General features: G+C 49.5%; 1 protein-coding gene across 7 annotated transcripts; it reads right to left on the reverse strand.

Moving 5' to 3' along the window:
• Positions 1-1,793: 1,793 nt before the first annotated feature.
• On the reverse strand, positions 1,794-20,250 carry SFXN2 (sideroflexin 2). 7 transcript variants are annotated; one of them, XM_027529457.1, is made up of 13 exons: positions 20,144-20,247; positions 12,237-12,384; positions 11,756-11,917; positions 11,405-11,575; positions 10,201-10,299; positions 9,393-9,468; positions 9,069-9,154; positions 7,742-7,802; positions 7,325-7,391; positions 6,661-6,710; positions 6,309-6,358; positions 4,266-4,313; positions 1,794-3,401 (listed from the first exon to the last, which is right to left on the reverse strand). In XM_027529457.1, exons 3-13 carry the CDS (start codon positions 11,914-11,916, stop codon positions 3,302-3,304), a joined length of 969 nt encoding a protein of 322 aa, XP_027385258.1. In that variant the 5' UTR covers position 11,917; positions 12,237-12,384; positions 20,144-20,247; the 3' UTR covers positions 1,794-3,301. The 7 variants fall into 7 exon arrangements, 5 of the variants coding, with proteins under 5 accessions (XP_027385258.1, XP_027385259.1, XP_027385255.1 ...); XM_027529458.1 differs by lacking the exon at positions 12,237-12,384 and adding an exon at positions 14,799-14,955; XR_003508960.1 differs by lacking the exons at positions 12,237-12,384; positions 20,144-20,247 and adding an exon at positions 17,918-20,119 and having other exon boundaries at positions 7,742-7,822.
• Between the last annotated feature and the right edge of the window lie 14 nt (positions 20,251-20,264).

Consider the following 20,264-nt stretch of genomic DNA (forward strand, 5'->3'; position numbering starts at 1 on the left):
GGGGGCAGGAGGAGAAGGGGACAACAGAGGATGAGATGGCTGGATGGCATCACTGACTCGATGGATGTGAATCTGGGTGAACTCCGGGAGTTGGTGATGGACAGGGAGGCCTGGCATGCTGCGATTCATGGGGTCGCAAAGAGTCGGACACGACTGAGTGACTGAACTGAACTGAACATGTATAACTGATTGACTTTGCCGGACACCCGAAACTAACACAACATTATAAATCAACTATACTTCAACAAAATTTTAATCAAAAAAAAAAAAAAAGGCCAGACATCATTATCATTAGGCAACTCCAAAGGTTTCAATTTGACAAACAGAAAGGAATTCTGTCCTTTCTCAACTTCCTTTTCTCTCTTTACCTGAGCTTGAACTGAGCTCCAGGACAGGACAAGAACTGAGCTCCAGGACAGGACATGACACCCTGCCCAATCTGAACTAGAACTTCTCACCCTGAGGCATGTTAGTCACCCTCATCACCTCGTTCCACACCTCACAGGAGCCAACTCAAAGAAATGGGAGGCTTTTATAAGATAGAACTGAGATGCAGTTTGAATGAACTTTTTAATCTGCCTCTAAACGGCAGTTACTCTCTACTCCAGACTTTTCCAAGAGTAATCGTCTATGAAGAAAAGAGAAATGCCAGGAGGCTTAAGGAGCTGGAAAAGTAAGACGGTTGTAGATTCTTGAAAGAACCTCAGCTCAGAATTGCTGCCGAGTTCCGGCCAGCTCTGGTAATGTTTTTCCTATTTGCCTTTGGAACTGAGCAAAGCTGAAAGCAAATCTCCTGTCCCAAAGAAGCCAGCTCCACAGACATAGGCTTTTCTGCTCAGATATCAGCCCAAATTAAGCTGCACATGTTACAGAATAGCTGAACTTTGAAAATACTCTGAGTGAAAGAAGTCAGACACAGAAGACCACATACTGTATGAGTCCATCTATATGAAATGTCCAGAATAGGTTAATCCAGAGTGACAGAAGATAGATGAGAGGTTGCCAGGGGCTGGGGGATGAGGATATAATGAATGACTACTAATGAGCACAGAGCTTCTTTCAGGAATAACGAAAATATTCTAGAATTAGAGAGTAATGACAGTTGCATGACGTTAGGAATATGCTAAAAACCACCGAACTGTATCTTTCAAAGGATGAATTTCATGTTTTGTGAACTGTATTTTAATTTTTAATGGGGGAAAAAATCAAACTGCTGTCAGTACTTTGACCTCAAGGAGGAGCCCCTTTCTCTTCAGAGCAGTGCTCCTTCAAAGTGGTCCGCAAACCAACAGCATCAGCATCACAATTACCAGAGACACAAATCCACAGGCTCCATCCCAGCCCCACAGAATTAGAAATTCTAGGGAGGGTGCCCTATAATCCATGTTTTGAGAAGCCCTCCAGGTGAATCTCAGGCATGTTTCTTCAGAACCATTACTCCAGAGTAGGGGACACTGTGTAGAGGCCCAAATAGTAAATATTTTCGGTTCTGCATGCCACCCCCACAGGGTCTCACACACCCTTCTTTTTTCACAACCTTTCAAAAATTTAAAAGCCATTCTTAGTTCCCAGGAACATAAAAACAGGCAAACCTGGCCCCTCAAGCCATGGTTTGCCAGCTCTTGCCCTCGAGCAACACATCCAGTCCAGGGAACACTCTAGAGCCTCCAGCAAAGGCAGGTAGATTTTTCCTCCATAATAAGGGAGACAAACAATGGCCTCTGGGCACCAGACAGGTTCCCCTTAGAGTTGTGATACCCTCCTCCATGCCAAGGCCAAAGTAAGAACAGCTCTTGCTTTCCATCTAGGTTTTATTAACTCAGTGTGCAGATAGTCCATTGTGCTCTTTCAAGAAATGCATTCGATTCACATTGATACCCTTTGATCAGTCAGTAAATTCTACTAGACAAAACTCATAGACATTGGCCCCAGGTTGGCTACAGCAGCCCCCTCTCCCTCAAGGGCTTCCAAAATAACCTAGAGCACCCTGGCGGGGAAGGGTGAGTGGCTGCACTTAGCTGTGTGTCCTTTAAGGCTCTTTGGTCCTGGTTGGTTTCCTCTCAGAGGCGTCCAAATAAAACTTCCCTTTCCTATTCAGTCCACACCAGTCTTTCTTTGGTGTTTAACCCAATGGGCTGAGGAAGGGAGGCAGCCAGGAAATTATACCCACTAAAACATGAAGTTAATGCTTATCTATGTCCTTTTTACTCACAGTCAGTGGTTTTATCTTTCAGACACAGAGAAGCAGAATCAGATATGATTTTAGGAGAACAAAGCCAGTGTCAACAGATAGGGTTTGAAGCACCATGAAACTCTGCTGCCTCACTATGTCCTGTTTTTTTTGCGGGGGGAGGGGGGGCGGTGCGGTGCTTTGCACTAAAAACTCCTGGGTGCCTGATAAAAACTCTCAAGTTTAGCAAGACTCCCAAAGAAGCTTTCTGCCCAGGGCGCCCTGGGGAGGAGAGTGGGCAAGAGCAAAGAGGAGGTCCAAGGTGGCCCAGCCTCTCCCCTCCCTCTTCCTGAGGGAGCCAGAACCACACCCCCTCCCAGCGGGAAGGGTACCCTTGACTGAGAACAGATAAGGAGGAAGAGAAAGGGGGTCCTTCCTCAAACCCAGCTGGGACCAGAATCCCAGGTTTCCTAATTTTTCCAAACGGTTTACTTGAGTGTCACCCTCAGGACCTAACACCTTCTCTCTGAGGGGGTCTTAGCTCCTGGTCTCCGGGAGATGGGGGTTCAGGGACAGCAGATAGAAGCCTTGGCCTCTCTCCCCTTGGTCGCTTTTATCCCCTGGAGTCCAATAAACCCAGGTACCTGGGTAGAAGCATGAGGCATTCTCCCCCTGACACCCTCGCCCCCCGAATCCACGCTGGCCTGCAGGCCCTATCGGCAAAGAGGAACGAGGCACAGGGATCCACAGCAGTTGAGGAGGAGCTGGCGTATGGACTGGTCCGTGCTGGGGTGAGGCCTTCAGAGGCCCTTGTTGAAGTAGACATGAGGCACAGGTTCTCTGTAAGCTGGCGTATGGACTGGTCCGTGCTGGGGTGAGGCCTTCAGAGGCCCTCGTTGAAGTAGACATGAGGCACAGGTTCTCTGTGAGCTGGCGTATGGACTGGTCCGTGCTGGGGTGAGGCCTTCAGAGGCCCTTGTTGAAGTAGACATGAGGCACAGGTTCTCTGTAAGCTGGCGTATGGACTGGTCCGTGCTGGGGTGAGGCCTTCAGAGGCCCTCGTTGAAGTAGACATGAGGCACAGGTTCTCTGTGAGCTGGCGTATGGACTGATCTGTGCTGGGGTGAGGCCTCAGAGGCCCTTGTTGAAGTAGACATGAGGCACAGGTTCTCTGTACTTGGCCTTGATGGTGTCCTGGAGCTCGGGTTCCAGATAGGAAACCGGCAATTCACTGAGAAGAGAGAAGTGTTATGAGCCTGCCACCTGGACCAACAGCAAATTACCCTGAGGTAAAATCCAACATAGTTGCCACCTCTAAGAAGCCCTTGCCCATTTTTCCATCAGAATTACAAATGGTTTCTACACAGCACAGTATGTTGCTTTTTACTTTTTTTTTGCTTTTTACTTCTGTTGGGCTCTGACTTCCTTCTCCCTAGTGCCAAACATCTACCTTCTCAAAGATTGCAAGCACAGTGATCAGAACACAGGAGCGGTGTAGGTAACTACTGAGCTGGGAGTACTAGGAAAAGGGAGACGGGCATCTTCCCTGTATCCACTCAGGCTACGTCTGGTCTCCTGGAGTCAGTCCTCTCCGCCACCCTGCCCCCTGCCCCTGACACCCGTCTAATGCTTCCCTTTCCCTTTGCCATCATCTCTTCTCACCCACCCCCTGCACCCTTTCCAGGACATGGAAGGGAAGCTGAGAGGTCCAAGGCATCCACCCTCCGGCAAACATCAGCCAGAGTGAGTACCTACCCTCTTGTTCGATTTCAAAGACCAGATCCAGCCAGGGGAGATGGGTCTAACAACTCAACCAGCAGGGACAGGAAGTCTCTTACTGTTCCCCTACCATCTTTCCAAGGCAGCCTGTGCTCCACTGGGAGTGAGCAACATCCCTCTGCCCCTTGGAGCTCTGTTTCGGTTTCCCATTCAACGGGAGTCAAGAGGCCCAGAGTTCACACAGACAGAGTTCACACTTGTCCCCAAACAGATGCTGCCCTGCCTGCTGCTCCCTCTCCTTCAGGAGAGTGGGCAGGTCAGGAAGAGCAGGGACAGGCAATTCAGTGAAAACAAGTGGGTAATGAACAGCTGATACCATTGCTGCGGGAACAGCCCACACGCCACTGGCACCATGAAGATAAGACTGGAAGAAAGGAGAAACCAAAGCATTAGGGGGTGTCTGGCATCTCACAGACTCATCCACACCCCGTGGCTGAGAGTCCCCAAAGGATAGGGGAGCTGAACCCGAAGTTCCTCTCCCTCCAACCCTGTTCCTGGTCTCTTGGCGCCTGGAGACTCACTCCAACACAGGATAAAACCAGCCCCCCTGCACCCCTCACCCCCATCCATCCATTGTTCTCACAGATGAAGATGGGAATGGAGACACCAGGGAGTGTGAGCAGTGGCACTCATAACCACAGGTGCCCTCTGGTGTTCAGGGAAAGCAGGAGGGGTGTGAACTTGGGGCAGGCTCCTGTACTTGCTGAACCCCCAGGCTGTTGGAGAACAGTGAGGGCAGAGCCTCTGGAACTTCATGGGGCACACAAGGAATTCTAGGAGCTTGTTTAAACGCAGGGCTAATTCAGTAGGTCCAGGAAAGGGCTTGAATCTTTATTCTCACAAGTTCTCAGAGGATGTGGGCCCAGGACTGTATTTTACAGAATCTGGGATTCTAACAGACCTGGGTTCGAGTCCCAGCTGCGCACTTCTTAGCTGTGCCATCTGGGGCAAGCCCCCTCTGAGCCAGCGGAGGGAGAGCAAGAGTGCATACTCGGCAGGGTTACTGCGAGGGTTAAACAGGGTAAAACATGGGACACATTCAGCCCATGGTATGTAACCACTCCCTCAGTGGCAAATCAATTTGCAGAAGACACTCTGGCGGGGACTTCTCTGGTGGTTCAGTGGTAAAGAATCTGCCAGCCAACGTAGGAGACATGGGTTTGATCCTTAATCCAGGAAGATCCCACATGCCTTGGAACAACTAAGCCCAGGCACCTCTGACTACCGAGCCTGTGCTCTAGAGCCCGGGAGTCACAACTACTGAGCCCGCTCACCCTAGAGCCTGTGCTCCGTAACAAGAGGAGCCACCGCCATGAGAAGCTCGTGCACTGCAACTAGAGTAGCCCCTGCTCGCTGCAACTAGAGAAAAGCCTGCACAGCGAAAAAAATAAAGAAGACAGTCTGGCATAATGTTAGACTTATTAAGGATCCAATCTCAGCTCCAGAAATTACCAACTAGAGATGCCTGGGCAAGTCTCTTCATCTGGGAAAGGAGACGCTGACAGGATGTATACCTCGAGGGCTCAGGGAATAAGGGAAATTATAGACATGAAACATCAGCACAGTGGGGGCACACAGGAGACATCCAATACACATGAGCTTAGGCTGTGGTCATTGGCTCATGGCCTCACAAAGCACGATGAATGCTGGGACTTGTCCAGTCCAGGGCAGGCACCCGAGACCGCTGCCGGGAGTCATGGTGCTTTCCGCCCGTGCGAGCCTGGGACACGTGACGGGCCCAGGCTGTGTCATTTTTCACGTCTCACCATACTCGGATGTATTGAGACATAACTGACATGTGCATGCGTGCATGCTAAGGCACTTCAGTCACGTACAACTTTTTGTGATCCTATGGACTGTAGCCCACCAGGCTCCTCTGTCCATGGGATTCTCCAGGCAAGAATCCTGGAGTGGGTTGCCACGCCTGCCCCTCCAGGGGACCTTCCCGACCCAGGGACTGAACCTGTGTCTCTTATGTCTCCTGCACTGGCAGGCAGGTTCTTTACCACTAGCGCCACCTAAATTCACCACTGTGTGAGCTGACCCCCCTATTTCTCTTTTGTGGTGGGATGATCTCATCATTTTTGTCTCTTCTCTACAACTACTGCAGACCTAAGGCTGGAGGGGAGACCCCAGGGATAGGAGGACATCCAAGGGTTCTGCTTTCCACCTCGGTGTGTGCACAGGGCCAGCCCAGCGCCCTTGGAAAGATGGGACAAGTCAGAGGGGCCACAGGTGTTCAAGCCTGGGTGCTTCTGAAGTCAGGTAAAGGAGTATATGTCTTCCCACATGGGTGACACAGGAAGACAGATCTGGGGTGCCCCACCACAGACGCCAACTGAGAAAACACGTTACTCACAAGCATCCAGACAGCAGAACCTGCAAAGGCGCGTGCAGAACCCGGACTCTCTGTGCAGAAACAAGACAAAAGAGAGATCCACGCGGGACTTACGTACTTCGAGGGGAACCCCACATCGGCAAGCCAGCTAGAAACCCACAGGCAGGAAACCCTGGCTCTGCAGCAGAGGTGGGAGTCTCCTTGCTCTTAGCAGACAAGGCTGAGAATTGGGCAGCCAGGGTACTGGGAGAGGCCTTCCCGGAGTGCAGTGCGGGGATGGGAATGAGACGGAAGGGTGAGAGGGTCAGGGACCCCCAGCACGGGTGTGGTTGGGGCCACCGGGCAGTGAAGGTGCAGAGGAGAGTCCACTCACCTGCACGAAGCGCAGCTTCTCCAGTCTTTCCATGAGGACCGGCAGCAGAACTGGAAGAGGCAGAGGAAAGGCTGTGACACTTCCCCTTCTAAAGTCAGATCACAGACTGAGTGGTTCCCCCTCCTTACCCAGAAGTTCCAGAAAACACTTTTCACTGGGGAGAAGGATGTATAGGCATGGCCACACCCACTTCTCCCCCAAGTCCCAGAAGAAGGTGCTTCCCAGACTCCTCAACCTGCAGCCCTATAACCACAGGAGGATGGTACCACGGGCCCAGAGCACCCTTCTTACAACCAACCATCTTTCAAGCAAGTTTTGTATCCTGCTCTGTAACCTGTCCCTGCTGGAGGCAAAACCAGGACAGGGAACTTATTTTCTCTACCACTATCTCCCCAACACATTGAAGGAACTTAAGGAATATTTGTTAAAGGAAAACAACTTTCTCCACCAAATCTCGATTAACTGACATTCCAGGATTTACGGTGTGACTCTCCAGTGGCTCTCGACACTCAAGCAAACCAGTTTGAGAAGAATGCCTATAGAGGCTGGGGTCCCATCCCCCACCCCAAGTGTGGCTGAGGTCTCATCCCCCACCCCAAGTGTGGCTGAGGTCTCCATCACATGAACCAGGGTCCGGAAGGAGGGGAGGGCTTCCCCATCTTACTCATGCCAGGAGCTGCCATGGTGATCCGAGAAATAACCACTTGAGTGATGCCTATGGCTGCAGCTCTCTAAGGACAGAAAAAAGTTAGTTGTCAGTTATGACTTTATGCGGAGTCCACAGGCTGCACCAGAGGGCTTGGCCAGGGTCAGAGTCACGGTCAAGTCTGAGCTGGTAAAGGGGAAGGGATGGACCTGTCAGGGGTTAAGTGACCATACCTGACCCTCTCCCACCCAGCCACGTTCTTATGGCTTCAGGATCAGAAATGACATGAGCAGAGATATGGAGGGAAAATTGATGAAGGAGGAGGATGGCGCCAGGGAAAAGGTTTTTAGCCCAGGCCTGCTCTGAGCGCTAAGAACAGGACAGGGTCTGAGAGGGAACTCCCTCCTCCCACCCCCAGGGCGGGCCTCTGCTCACCCGGGAATGACCGATCTCATTGTGGTTCCTGTCCTTCACACAGATTCCCTGGATGAGTTCCCTAAACACAGACAGGAAGTGCTGGATGGGGGAAAGGGGTGTGTTGGAAGCCCGCCAGCGATGTGACACACCAGGGGACCACGAGCATTCCAGCTCTAGGGAGCCACCTCCTGCAGCCTGGCCCTTGGAGCGGCCTCTCCCACTCCAGAGAGTGATACTGCATATATCTAGGGGAGAGGTTCAGAGAGCGAGCGCCAGGTCCCAGCTGCCTAGGCCGGATCTGGAAGCTGCAGAGCAAGTGTATGCTCTTGAGCAAGTTCCCTAGTCCTTCTAAAGACACAGGTACCCTCATCTGCAAAATGGGGATAATGATAGCGCCCCTTCACAGGACTCAGTGAGGATTAAACAGGATGATGCCTGCCAAGTGCTTGGTCCAGTGCCTGACTACATGACCCACCCACAAACAGGAGCTGCTCTGGCTGTTATATTCAAGCCAGCACTCCATCCAAGACCAGGTGGGTGGTGGGGACTCATTCATTCGTTGGAAGGAGCAACCGGATGGGGGAGGGGAAGAGGAGTCAAGTAGAGTATGCGTGGCTCTCCCGTGGTGTGCTTTCTGCAAGGGTGATCGTGATCACTTTCTACTGACTACTAGTCCTAAGAAAATGTGCCTTACGACATCGGTGATGACCAGGAAGGCATCGATGGCAACTGTGGCAACAGTAGCTAACGCTTAATATTACATTCCAGGCGCTATTTTGAGCGCTTTACATGTATTACATCATTAAATTTTATAGCAGGGGAACATCTTTGCTTTCTCTAGTCAAGGAACAAAGGCTGTGAGACACAGTGGGTTTCTCCTTTCCCCTTTCCTGCTGTGAAGCTTAGAGCCTGGCAGCTGGAAAACATCTATCTACCCCTCTGGCTTCCCTCAGAGCCTCTTGGTTCTGTTTTATCTTTGGATACCTTGCTCTGCGGCGTTTCATTCTGTGAGCCATCCCCAGGGCTCTGGAAGTAGGCCAAGTTCACGACTTAAATACAGTTGTAGTTGAAAGGACGTGAGCTGGTGCCAAACTCCACAGGTCCACACTAAACCTCCAAACCCATTCAGAGAATGACTCCCACAGCATTCATCACAGACGAAACCCAGGTCACCCGCCACTCCTGCAGCCATCACTGTTGGAGCCGCCTGTCCTCGGAGAACCTTTGGAAGTGCAGCCCTCCCCACCCCCACCTCAGCCACCAACGCCACCCACTGCCTCGGTCTCCTGCCCTTTCCCTGCTGACCTTGCGGTTTACAGGGAGGAAAAGGGATCCCTGTACTCACTGCTGGCGCATCATGGGGATGTTGACACAGTTAGCTGCAGCCACGGCGGCAAAGGGCACCCAGCGGCCCACCAGGGGCGGAGCTCTCTGTGGGGGAAGAGGACAGGGGAGTAGGTCAGGTCCCTGGAAGATGGGGGTGGAAGGGGCTTTAGGACCATAAAGTAAGAAATCAGACCTCACTACCACCACATATCCTGACACCCAGTCAGGGCACCCAAATTCCCTCAAAGCCCCGAGAAAAACCAATACCTGGAAAAAAACAGTTTTCCCTCGGATTCTGCTGCCCCCTTGTGACCACCATGTCCAGAGCAGCCCCAAACCGTACCTTTGTCAACATGTTCATGCCCACAGCAGTGGCCACTGCAGTGGTTGTGGCTGTGATGTAGGAAACAGCCATCTGCCTAGTGGAGGAGAGAGATGTTTGGGAGTGGGGACTCCGGGAGGCTGAGGGCAGGACCGAAGCTTGAGTGATAAAGGCTGGAATTGTGGCTTCTTGCCTGAAAACCTCAGCTTCAGCTTGGGATCTCCCTCCAACTCACTCAGATGCTCCTTTCAGTACGTTAAGCACACCAAGTGCCTGCCTGCTCAGAACCTCTGCATGCTGCCACTCCCTCTTCTGGGAATCTTTCCCCGGGCTCTTGCGTGGCTAAATCCTTACCTTTCAAAACTCAGCTGAAATGTCAGCTCTGCAGAAAGGACTTTCCTGACCGGCCTATCTGTACAGACGCCCTTCTGCTGTTCTCCAGCATGTCATATTTATTTCCTTAATGGCAGCTATTATAGACTCAGATCATTATGCTTATTTTCCTAAAAAGACCTTAAACTCCAGAGACCACACATGTCTTACTCAAACGTATCCCCTGCCCCTAGAACCCTATCCAATACCTAATACACACTCTAGACATATTTGTAGCATGAATGAATGAGTGAATGTTGAATTCATCTAGGAAGAAGATACTCTCTTAGTCTGCCTAATACTTCCAAACCCTGAAAAGAGACCTGGTTACCCATCCAGGGCAGGCCCCACCCAGGGAGGACAGACAGCCCCAGAACCCCTTAAGAAGGGCTGTTCCCCCCAAGGCAAGAAGGCAGCTCCAGGCCCACACAGCCAGCCAGGGGTTCAGGCCTCCTACCTGACCGACGTGGGGGAAGCTGCATTCCTGTTGGTGTAGTTGACTAAGGCATTGAAGGACTGGTTCACCCACTGCCAGAAGATCACTGCAGGCATCGTCCTACCAGGAGAGAGGCCAGGAGAGGCAGAGAAGAGGATGGGAGGAGGGCGTGGGAACACCAGTCAAACCTGCACTCCCCAGGCCATTCCCGTGCTGTTTCCTGTACCTGCTCTTCTGCACTGGCTGCCCCTCTGCCTGGAACATCCACACCCCCAGCCTCTTGGTATATGGCTGAATCCTGCTCTCTGGAGAGACCTCTTCTTCCTTGGAACCTTCCTGACCCTTCCCCTGTCCTTCCTGAGACACAGGTAGTCATTTTTTGATGTCTGCTCCCACCACCCCATATTCTGCCCCCAGCCTACCACTTGACAAGCTAGACTAACTGTTTCCTTCTTGGTCTCAACAAAACTGGGTCCTCCTTGAGGGGTGGGCTTCCCTGGTAGCTCAGACAGTAAAGAATCTGCCTGCAATGTGGGAGACCCAGGTTCTATCCCTGGGTTAGGAAGATCCCCTGGAAGAGGGCATGGCAACCCACTCCAGTATTCTTGCCTTGAGAATTCTATGGACAGAGGAGCCTGGTGAGCTACAGTTCATGGGGTCACAAAGAGTCAGACACAACTGAGAGACTAACACTTTTATTTTTTATCTGGCCCAAGGTCTGGCTCGACAACTGGCTAACCGAATGTGTTAGGGAGGGAAGAGGGGCAGGGAAAAGAGGAAGGGGAACAGAGAAAGTGTTCTCTCTCCAACTGGACTGAAAGTGTCTTCCCATTTTTTAATTTTTTGGATATTATGTTATAAAAATACACTAAATTCATTGTTGAATAAGTACTTTTTAAAGGAGTAGAAGAGTTCAGTCATTGAGTCCTAGACAGAACTGCCTCAGTGCATGTAGCCAGGCACCACTATTTCCTGGCTGGTGCACTTGGGCAAGTTACATAACCTCTGTAGGACTGCAGGTCTTCATCTGTAAAATGAAGATGAAAACAGTGCCTCTCTGTACGGCTGCTGAGATTAAATGAGGTGATACATGCGAACAACTGAACACAGTGTCTGGTATCTGGTAAGGAATCAATAAAGACGGCTATTACTATTATCTTACTATGGCTCCCTCCCTAGCAGGTCTAAGTGGTGCCCCTGGCGCTGCCTTGCTCCCCAGTCGCACCTGTAGAACTGGAGCATGAAGCCCGTGATGATCATGCCACCGGGGACCTGGAAGGACATCCGCCCAATGACGTTCATCTTGTGGCCAGTGTCAGGGTGGAAGGCCGAGTCGTACAGCTTCTTAGCATAGAAAAGCTGCTCCACCTGGGTGCCCGGGGGCACAGTCCCCATCCTGTCACCCAAAGACAACAGGCCTGCGTCACCTCCCAACCTCCACCCTGAGTCATCCTGCTCTTGGCCCTCCCGCCTCCCTGAGCTCTCTGACTATCCCCTCATCTTCCATTTCCACCTCTCCCCTAGGGCACCCACCGATGCTGCCCCAGTGCACCCGGCCCGTCCCCCAGCCGCTCACCTGCTCTGCTCCACCATCACTTTGGCCCAGTCTAGCTCCCGCTCTGGTACCAGGACCGTGCGGGGGTCTGTGATATTGAAGAAGTGCTTCACCCGCCCCAGGAAAGTGCACTGGTCCCAACGGGGGGCATCGATGTTAAAGTCAGACAGGTCAGCCTCCATCCTGCCCATACACAAAACTGTGAACTTCAGAACAGAGGAAAAATGAGGACTGTCCCCCGAATCAAAACCTTCTCCAGAGGCCCTGAGCACCTCCCACTATAGGAGATGGACAGTTCACCCCAGCCGCTAGCATCACCCCACTCAGGTCAGGAAGAGCCCAGTGAACTGTCACCCATCTGGGCCACTGGACATCAAATGTTTCCTGAGTGCCTGCCAGTGGCCAGCCCAGGGCATGATCATGCTGGGGGCAACTCAGGAGAAAGGGACAATACAGGGTCTGTCCTTGGGGAGCTGAGTCTGACTGGGGAACAAGAACCCACCTGTGGAACAGCAGATAACACGGAGGGCTACGATAAACACAAGATGAGAGGAGGCTGAGTTGGGGGCAGGATCACAAAAATCAAGGGGGGCTTCCCAAAAGAGGTGGAATGTGGGTGAAGCCCGCCCCAGAAGGTAGGAGAGATCTATCTGCAGGAGAAGAGGCATGGGGTCACGTCGAAAGTAGAAACAGTCAGAGATAATGACAGAAATGGGGTCTTCCCTGGTGGTCCAGTGACTAAGACTCCTGTGCTCCCAAGGCAGGGAGTCTGTGTTTGTTTCCTGGTCAGGAATTGGATCCCACATGCCACTAAGACTTTGTATTTCACAATGAAAAGTCCTGAATGCCACAACTAAAGATCCCACATGGTGCAACTAAAGATCCACATGCTACAATGAAGACCCAGTACAGCTGAATAAATAAACAAATGCATATTTTGAAAAACTGAATGGGAGTTTCCCTGGTGGTCCAGTGGTTAAAAGTCCCCCTGCCAATGCAGAGGATACAGGTTCGATCCCTGCTAAGGGAAGACCCCATGCGCTGTTAACTACTGAGCCCCCATGCCTTACAGCCCGCGCTCCACAATGGCACGGCAATAAGAAGTCAGCGACCACAGCTAGAGAGTAGCCCCTGCTTGTCACAACCAGAGAAAGCCTGTACACAGCAATAAAGACCCAGTGCAGCCAAAAATAAATAAATCTTTACCTAAAAAAAAAAAAATGAAGGAATGGCAACAACGCTATAATAGATGGGATGGAGAAGCTGGGAAGACTCTAAGGTACTCGGACTACCCGTGATGTGGGACAGTATAATTTGAAAGTGGACTTGGATTAGTTGTAAATATATACGGCAAACTTTTGGGCAACCGTTAAAAAAAATTTTCAAAAGACGTATGATCTATATGCCAGAGAGGAGGAAAAAATAGAGTCATGTAAAAAAGCTGCCTGAGAGTTTCAGGAAGCCACTAACAAACTTTAGGAAGAGTGGTAAGATTAGATGTGTAGTTTAGAAAGAACAGTCTAGGCAATTCCATGGATGTAAACAGGGAGTGGCAAGACCTCAGAGGACGCAGAGACCAGCTAGAAGGGAACCCCCAACACTCCAGGCAAGAAGAAATGGGGCTCAAGTGAACCCAAATGCATCAGAACTGGAAGGAAGACCAAAAGCAGAGAAGCTGTTAAAGTAGCCAAATCTGAGGATGTGCCAAGTGACTGGGTATAGCAGGAATTCTATCAGTCAGAGCTCAACCACAGAAACAGAATCAATAGGAGAACTACCTACCTGTCTGTCTACCTACCTCTTAGAATTCCTAACCTCAGGTAGGAGGGGGCCCTGCTGCTGCTGCTGCTAAGGCGCTTCAGTCGTGTCTGACTCTGTGCGACCCAATGGACAGCAGCCCACCAAGCCCCGCCGTCCCTGGGATTCTCCAGGCAAGAACACTGGAGTGGGTTGCCATTTCCTCCTCCAGTGCATGAAAGTGAAAAGTGAAAGGGAAGTTGCTCAGTCGTGTCCGACTCTTAGCAACCCCATGGACTGCAGCCTACCAGGCTCCTCCGTCCATGGGATTTTCCAGGCAAGAGTACTGGAGTGGGTTGCTATTGCCTTCTCCGAGGAGGGGGCCCAGCCCTGTTTTAAAGGGATTCCATCTGATTAAGTCAGGCCACCCAGGATAATCTCCCTTTACATTAACTCAAAGCCAGCCAATTAGGGACTTTAATTACATTTGCAAGACACCCACAGTATGTGAATCAGCATTTGGTCTAATAACCAAAAGAAGGCGTGTGGATGTTACAAAGTGACTACTTCTCCCTCAGCAGCCCCTAAAACGGGAAGCACAGCAGAGAGGGAGTCCTGGTGAGTTCCTCTGGCCATCACAAATACCTAGAGTGATACCAGGGTTTCTGATTGGGACAGTAATATCTGGAGAATACAGAAAAACCGACTTTAAGGGAGAAAACACTGAGTTAGACTTTCCTGATGTTGAATTTCAAGTGCTACAAGACTTCCTCAAACGCAAGAGGCTGCCATCTGTCTCAGAAAGTGAAGTCGCTCAGTCGTGTCCAACTCTGCGACCCCATGGACTGTAGCCTACCAGGCTCCTCCGTCCATGGGATTTTCCACGCCAGAATACTGGAGTGAGTGGCCATTTCCTTCTCCAAGAGATCTTCCCAACCCAGGGACTGAAATTGGGTCTCCCACAGTAGGCAGACACTTTACCGTCTGAGCCACCAGGGAAGTCCTCATGCTTCTTTGCAAATGCCAGTCCAGGATTCTCGTCCTCTCCCTCTTCACTAAATAATACCTGCTCATCTGTTTTTTTTCCTTAAGGAATACTTTCGAGACTTCTATATCTTCTTCTACTATGTCATTTGTCTTTTTTCTTGGAAAAAAAAAATCACCTGACAATCTTCCATATATATTGAATTACAAGTTCACAAGCACGCCTTGAGCAAGATTTAAAAAGCAGTCTGCTTCAAAGTTTGCTGAGGTGCTGCCCCCTGAAGGGCTGGCAGGTAGGAAACGATGCGCTGGAATGCTGAGTCGGAGGGCTTATGAAACTCACCAGGAAGCCACTGAGATTCTGGGAAGCTGCGTGCCGGGATGCTGAGGGAAGCTGCCAGGTGGGGTGTTGTTGAAACTTGATAGGAGGCAAGCACCCAGGCACCGGCAAGACTACCCGTTCCTCATCGGTGCTCCTCCAGCGCCCTCTACTGGTAGAGCTTAAAATCATATCAGAGGGCAAAGGAAAAAGGTTTACAACGTCCAGGATCATAAGACATGATGAAGAAGGGTAGATTTGGAGCTAAGGAGCAATAAACTAACTGGCACTAATACACAACTGACTTTTTTTGCTTCACATCTTAGAGAATTCTCCATTTTACATATACAGCTCCATCTCACTCTTTTATATTATTACATACTACTCCATGTGCCTTGATTTCATCCTTTGGTAGACATTTGGGTTATTCTCAGTTTTTCCCTGCTGAGAATATCCTTATACACATTACTTTGTGTATATGACAACTATATCTTTTTTTTTGACTGCACTATACATCATGTGGGATCTTAGTTCCCTGGTGTGTGTGCTAAGTTGCTTCAGCCTTGTCCAACTCTTTGCAACCTCATGACCTGTAGCCCACCAAGCTCCTCTGTCTGTGGGATTCTCCAGGCAAGAATACTGAGTGGGTTGCCATGCCCTCCTCCAGGGAGTCTTCCCGACCCAGGGATCAAACCCACATCTCTTATATCTCCTGCACTGGCAGGCAGGTTCTTTACCACTAGTGCCACCTGGGAAACCCCTTAGCTCGCTTCCGACCAGGGATCAAATCTCCGCCCCTGCATTGGAGGTGTAGTCTTAACCACTAGACCATCAGGGAAGTGCCACAACCATACCTTTAAGATAGATTTCTAGAAGTGAAATTGCTGGATCAAAGGACGTACATGTTTTAAATGAAATCTTTATAAATATAATTCAAATTGATTTTTCAACCAATTGTATATGATAATCCTCCTTTAGTCAAACTTTTACCAAAATGGATAAATAAATCATTTCTTTCCAATATGATGAGCAGAAACAATATTGTTATTTTCATTTATATTTCTTTTTAAAATTTATTAAAAAAAATTTTTTTTGGCAGCACTGTGCAACATGTTGGATCCTAGTTCCCTTACTAGGAATCGAATCTGTGCCCCCTGCAGTGGAAGTACAGAATCTAAACCACTGGACCATCAGAGTAGCTCCTAAATTGTATTTTCTTGATTCTTAATGAGATTAAGCATCTACTCATATGTTTTTGGCCATTTCTTTTTCTCATTCTGAAAACTTTAAGATACAGAAGTAATTTTTGTAATAATTCAGTGCCAAAGTATATAAAATGAAAATGATAGTGGTTAACATGTTTTTAAAAAAAAGCTAGGTGGACTTCCCTGGTGGTTCAGTTTAAGACTTCACACTTCCACTACAGGGGGTGCGAGTTCGATCCTTGGTTGGAGAACCAAGATCCCACATGCCATGCAATGTGGCCAAAAGAAAATAATTAAAAAATAAAAACTATCTTCTTGAGTTATACAATCATGTAGATCCAAGGTACTCATGGACTCGAGCAAACAAAGCCAGGATTTCATATTAGAGAAAGGAAACATATGGCTGACGGAAGCCATAGACCTAATAAAGAATAAATGTTTTATATTATATAGTAGAATGAAAGGGAACTTCCACTCAAGACACTACCTCCGTAAAGACCCATTACAGCTGCAAGGGAAGTTACAGCAAAGTCACCTCAGAATAAATAGCAGCCTTAAAAGCAGGTGCATTAGCAAATAATCTCAAGGACTCCCCTGCCCTCCCCCAAAAGTAGCCTTTTGCTCTGCAGAGACAGTCTGAATGACAAGCACCTACCCATCCTTCAGATTTTGGTTGAAACCTCCTTTGCTCAGAGAAGTCTCTGAAGGACCCCTTCCTCCCTCTCATGCACTGCTATGAGCTCCTGGCTCTGTACTTGTCCTTCAGAGCCATGCCATGTGTGATATGCTGTGGTTTTACCTGAATTAATGCCCACCATCCCCCACTAGGCCATAAGCTCCTTGAAGCCAGGAGTGTGTCCATGGCTCACCACCATTGCCTCAATGCCTAGCATAGCAATTTGAGTATTTGCTAAAGAAGAGGTCCAGTCAGTAGACAATTGGATATTTAGGCTTAAAACCCCGAACGGAGATCAGGGTTAGAAGTAAAACAGTGAGGGAGCAACATGGGGGTGGGTTAAGATGAAGTTTTTCAAAGAGAAAATGCAGACTGGGAAGAGCAGTGATCCAAGGAAATACCCAGGAAGACCACTATATTTAAGAGGTAACCCATCAAAAATCTGAGAACAACTAGAGAGGGAGCAGGCAGAAGCAGCCAACAGATGAGGTAGAGCAAGAGCAGACATCAACTTTTAGACTGTTTGTTAAGGTGGGGGAGACGGCCCCCTCTCACACCCTACCAGAGCCCAGGAGAAGCTCCAGGCTCTGTCCTTTAAGGACAGGCTGACGTGGCTCCTGCAGGGGGGCTGGTCCAAAGACCAAAGGCATTTCACCCAGTCCCAGCTGAAGCCAGGAGGGGGAAAGAGTTCCCTTTATTCTAGAGGAAGGAAAAACAGTAAGCCTTGACTTACAGAGCCACACAGTTGCACCAGATGGAGACAGTCCTAATGCTATGCCTCCCTTTCAACACACACACACACAACACACAACACACAACACACAACACACATACTTCTTGGCCATCCCTCTCCACTCTCAACTGAACAATCCAACACTGGAAAATCCTCTTTCTTTCACAGTGAAAGCACTTCTACCATGAAGGGGTAGTCATTTGCTAAGTCATGCAAGAATCTTTGCCTTCATTACCAGGGCACATCCTTGTCCTGTCTTATGTAAAACATAAAAGGAAAAAAAATCTAAATTCTATGTCTTAACATTTTTTCCCATTCCATTGGTCCCCAAAGGGGACAGTTCTGTGATTCCTTCAGGGCAAACTCAAGCCTTTCGGTTACATAATCCCATAGTATCCTGTCCTCGTTTGCAGCACATGGGGCTTTTGTAATTGTCACTTTCTTGATGTTTATTAGTGTAAAATCTGCCTCCCCTGACAGACTGTAAGGTGCATGCTATAGTCCTCATCTGCCCTCTAAAAACACTTACCGCCTGCCTGGAACGCATTCCAACTTATTCTTGGGTTCTCCGGGCATCAAGGATGTCCCCGAAATCTTGTCTTTTTTTTTGTCAAACTCAGAACCTGCCTTGGTTACAGAAGTAATAACAGGCTTTCTTTCATGAAGCTGCAAACTGTCTACCCCTCCTATACTGAGTCCTACTGGTTGCTGAGTTTTCAGCATTTAAGCTCCCTCTTCCTACACAAGCCATATCTAATTCCTCCTAAAAAGGTGACTATGATATCCAGGGTTCCGCTACAGGGAATGGGGGAGAGGTGGAAATCAAACAGGTGACTAACCAATACTTCCCTTTTCTTCCAGGGTTAGAGAATGTCACAGCTTAAAAACATTAGGGATCCAACATCTCAGCTTACAGATGAAGAAACTGATGCCGAGGAGGTTCCCATGCATTGAGCTAGTGTGGTGAGCGTTTATGGCACACATGGTCCTGCACTGTGGCAGATACAAATGTGAGCAGGAAACCAATCTAGTCCTATTTATCCAAAAATCTGGTAACAGCTAGGGCCATATTTTCCCAAGGTTATAAGGCTTAGACAGGAATTCCATGACGGTCCAGCAGTTAGGACTCCACCCTTCACTGCCAAGGGGGCAGTGCAGAGTGGACAAAAAAAGAGAGAGACCACAAAGTCACAAGGCTTAGAGTCACCTAGACGGGTCCTCTTATCCACTAAAAGGTGCTTGTCTCAAGAAAGAGAGAAAAGGAGGGAAGAAGGGAAAATATTTTTAAAATTGTGTAACCTACTACCTCTCCTTAAGCAATGCTTGTCCTTCCAGGGAGAGCTGATTTTCTCAAGCAGAGAGTATCAGAGTTTGGGTAACAGGCTTTCCAAACTCTTCTAGAGTATCCTTTTGCAAGGGAGGGGGAAGCACCCAAGATCTCCTATTTGAATCCCCTACTTGGGGAAAAAACAAAACATCATCGCTGGTATTCCCATCAGAGGAAGATCAAGGCAGTCAAAGACTCAAGCAGTTCAAACACAAAGTCCACTGAGATGGGTCAAGGGCTGCTGTCAAGGCTACCTAGCTCAACTTGGAGATTGAGACTAATAATTAAACCAGCAGGCTCTGGTAATACATGCCTATGTACAATCAAATGACTCCCTGGCAGCCATGATGTTAGGCTCCAGGCAATTTTGGAAGAGAAGTCTGCTTTGCCTTTTTCACAGAAGAACCAGCAGGCTAGAGATACGTGGAAACTTGACTTGAATACATAAAATGTTAAGAACCATTCAGGGAAAATCTGCCTTCATTCCAACGATCTAAACTAGGCTGAAAACCTGCTGGTCTTAAAAGCAGCAAAGGCCAAAACCTGGAGGAAACTATTAACAATAGCTAAGCCCAGGGACTTCCCAGGCATTCCAGTGGTTAAGACTCTGCTTCCACTGCAAGTGCACAGGTTCAATCCCTGGTTGGGGAGCAAAGATCCCCACATGCCAAGCATGGAGCGGCCAAAAATAATAATTCCTCAAGAGTCAGAAAGTACTGGATTCAAGTCCCCACTCTTAACCCTTAAAATAACCAATTTCTAGGGCTGTGAGAATGAAATGAAATCTTGTATGAAAAGCATCTCACTAGGAAGGATGTAATTTCCATGAGGGCAGATTTAGCCCCCTGCTGTGTCTCCAGAATTTAGACTAGGACCTGGCACAAATATGGTAACTCTTCTTCCTGTCCTCTGCACGGGGAAGGGGTGGGAAATAGCACCCAGAATGTCTCTCTCTTTCTTGCCTAGAAGTGGAGACCCATTTTTGCCTCCTTCAGGGCTGCAGACGGCGCACCGACCCCTGCCAACTTAGTTCAGCAAAACCATCCATCCCAATCGCCTTTCACCCCCGTAAACCATCAGCTCATCCCAGCCCTCACGGCCAGTCCTCAGGCAGCTTCTTGCCCTCCTGTAGGCAGCCTCGCACCACCAGGACTCCTCCAGCCCGGATTTTAACACGGATGTGTGGAGACGGGTGCGCAACCCATGACGCCCCCGCTCCTCAGCCTGGCACACGAAGGTACTGGAGGCCATAAAGAGATCCACAGGTAGCGCCTTTCCTTGCCACGTGGCTTTGGCAGGTGGAAGCCCAGCCCGCGCCGCAGCCTCGCCTGGGCAGTCAGGACAGAAATGCAAACTCCCTCCTGGGATGTGGGGAATAAAACCTGGCACAGGTAGATGTTGCAGGAGGCCTCCTCTCAAGATCCTTACCTGGATCCGGGAGAAACGGACTAACACAGCCGCTTCCAAAAGCAGCCCGCTTTGGCAGCCAGGCCAGGATGCCCTTCTGGCCTCCGCCAGGGAACCTCCCCTCGCCCCGCCCTCACACCCT

This window comes from Bos indicus x Bos taurus, chromosome 26, assembly GCF_003369695.1.
Source record: "Bos indicus x Bos taurus breed Angus x Brahman F1 hybrid chromosome 26, Bos_hybrid_MaternalHap_v2.0, whole genome shotgun sequence".
NCBI lineage: Eukaryota > Metazoa > Chordata > Mammalia > Artiodactyla > Bovidae > Bos > Bos indicus x Bos taurus.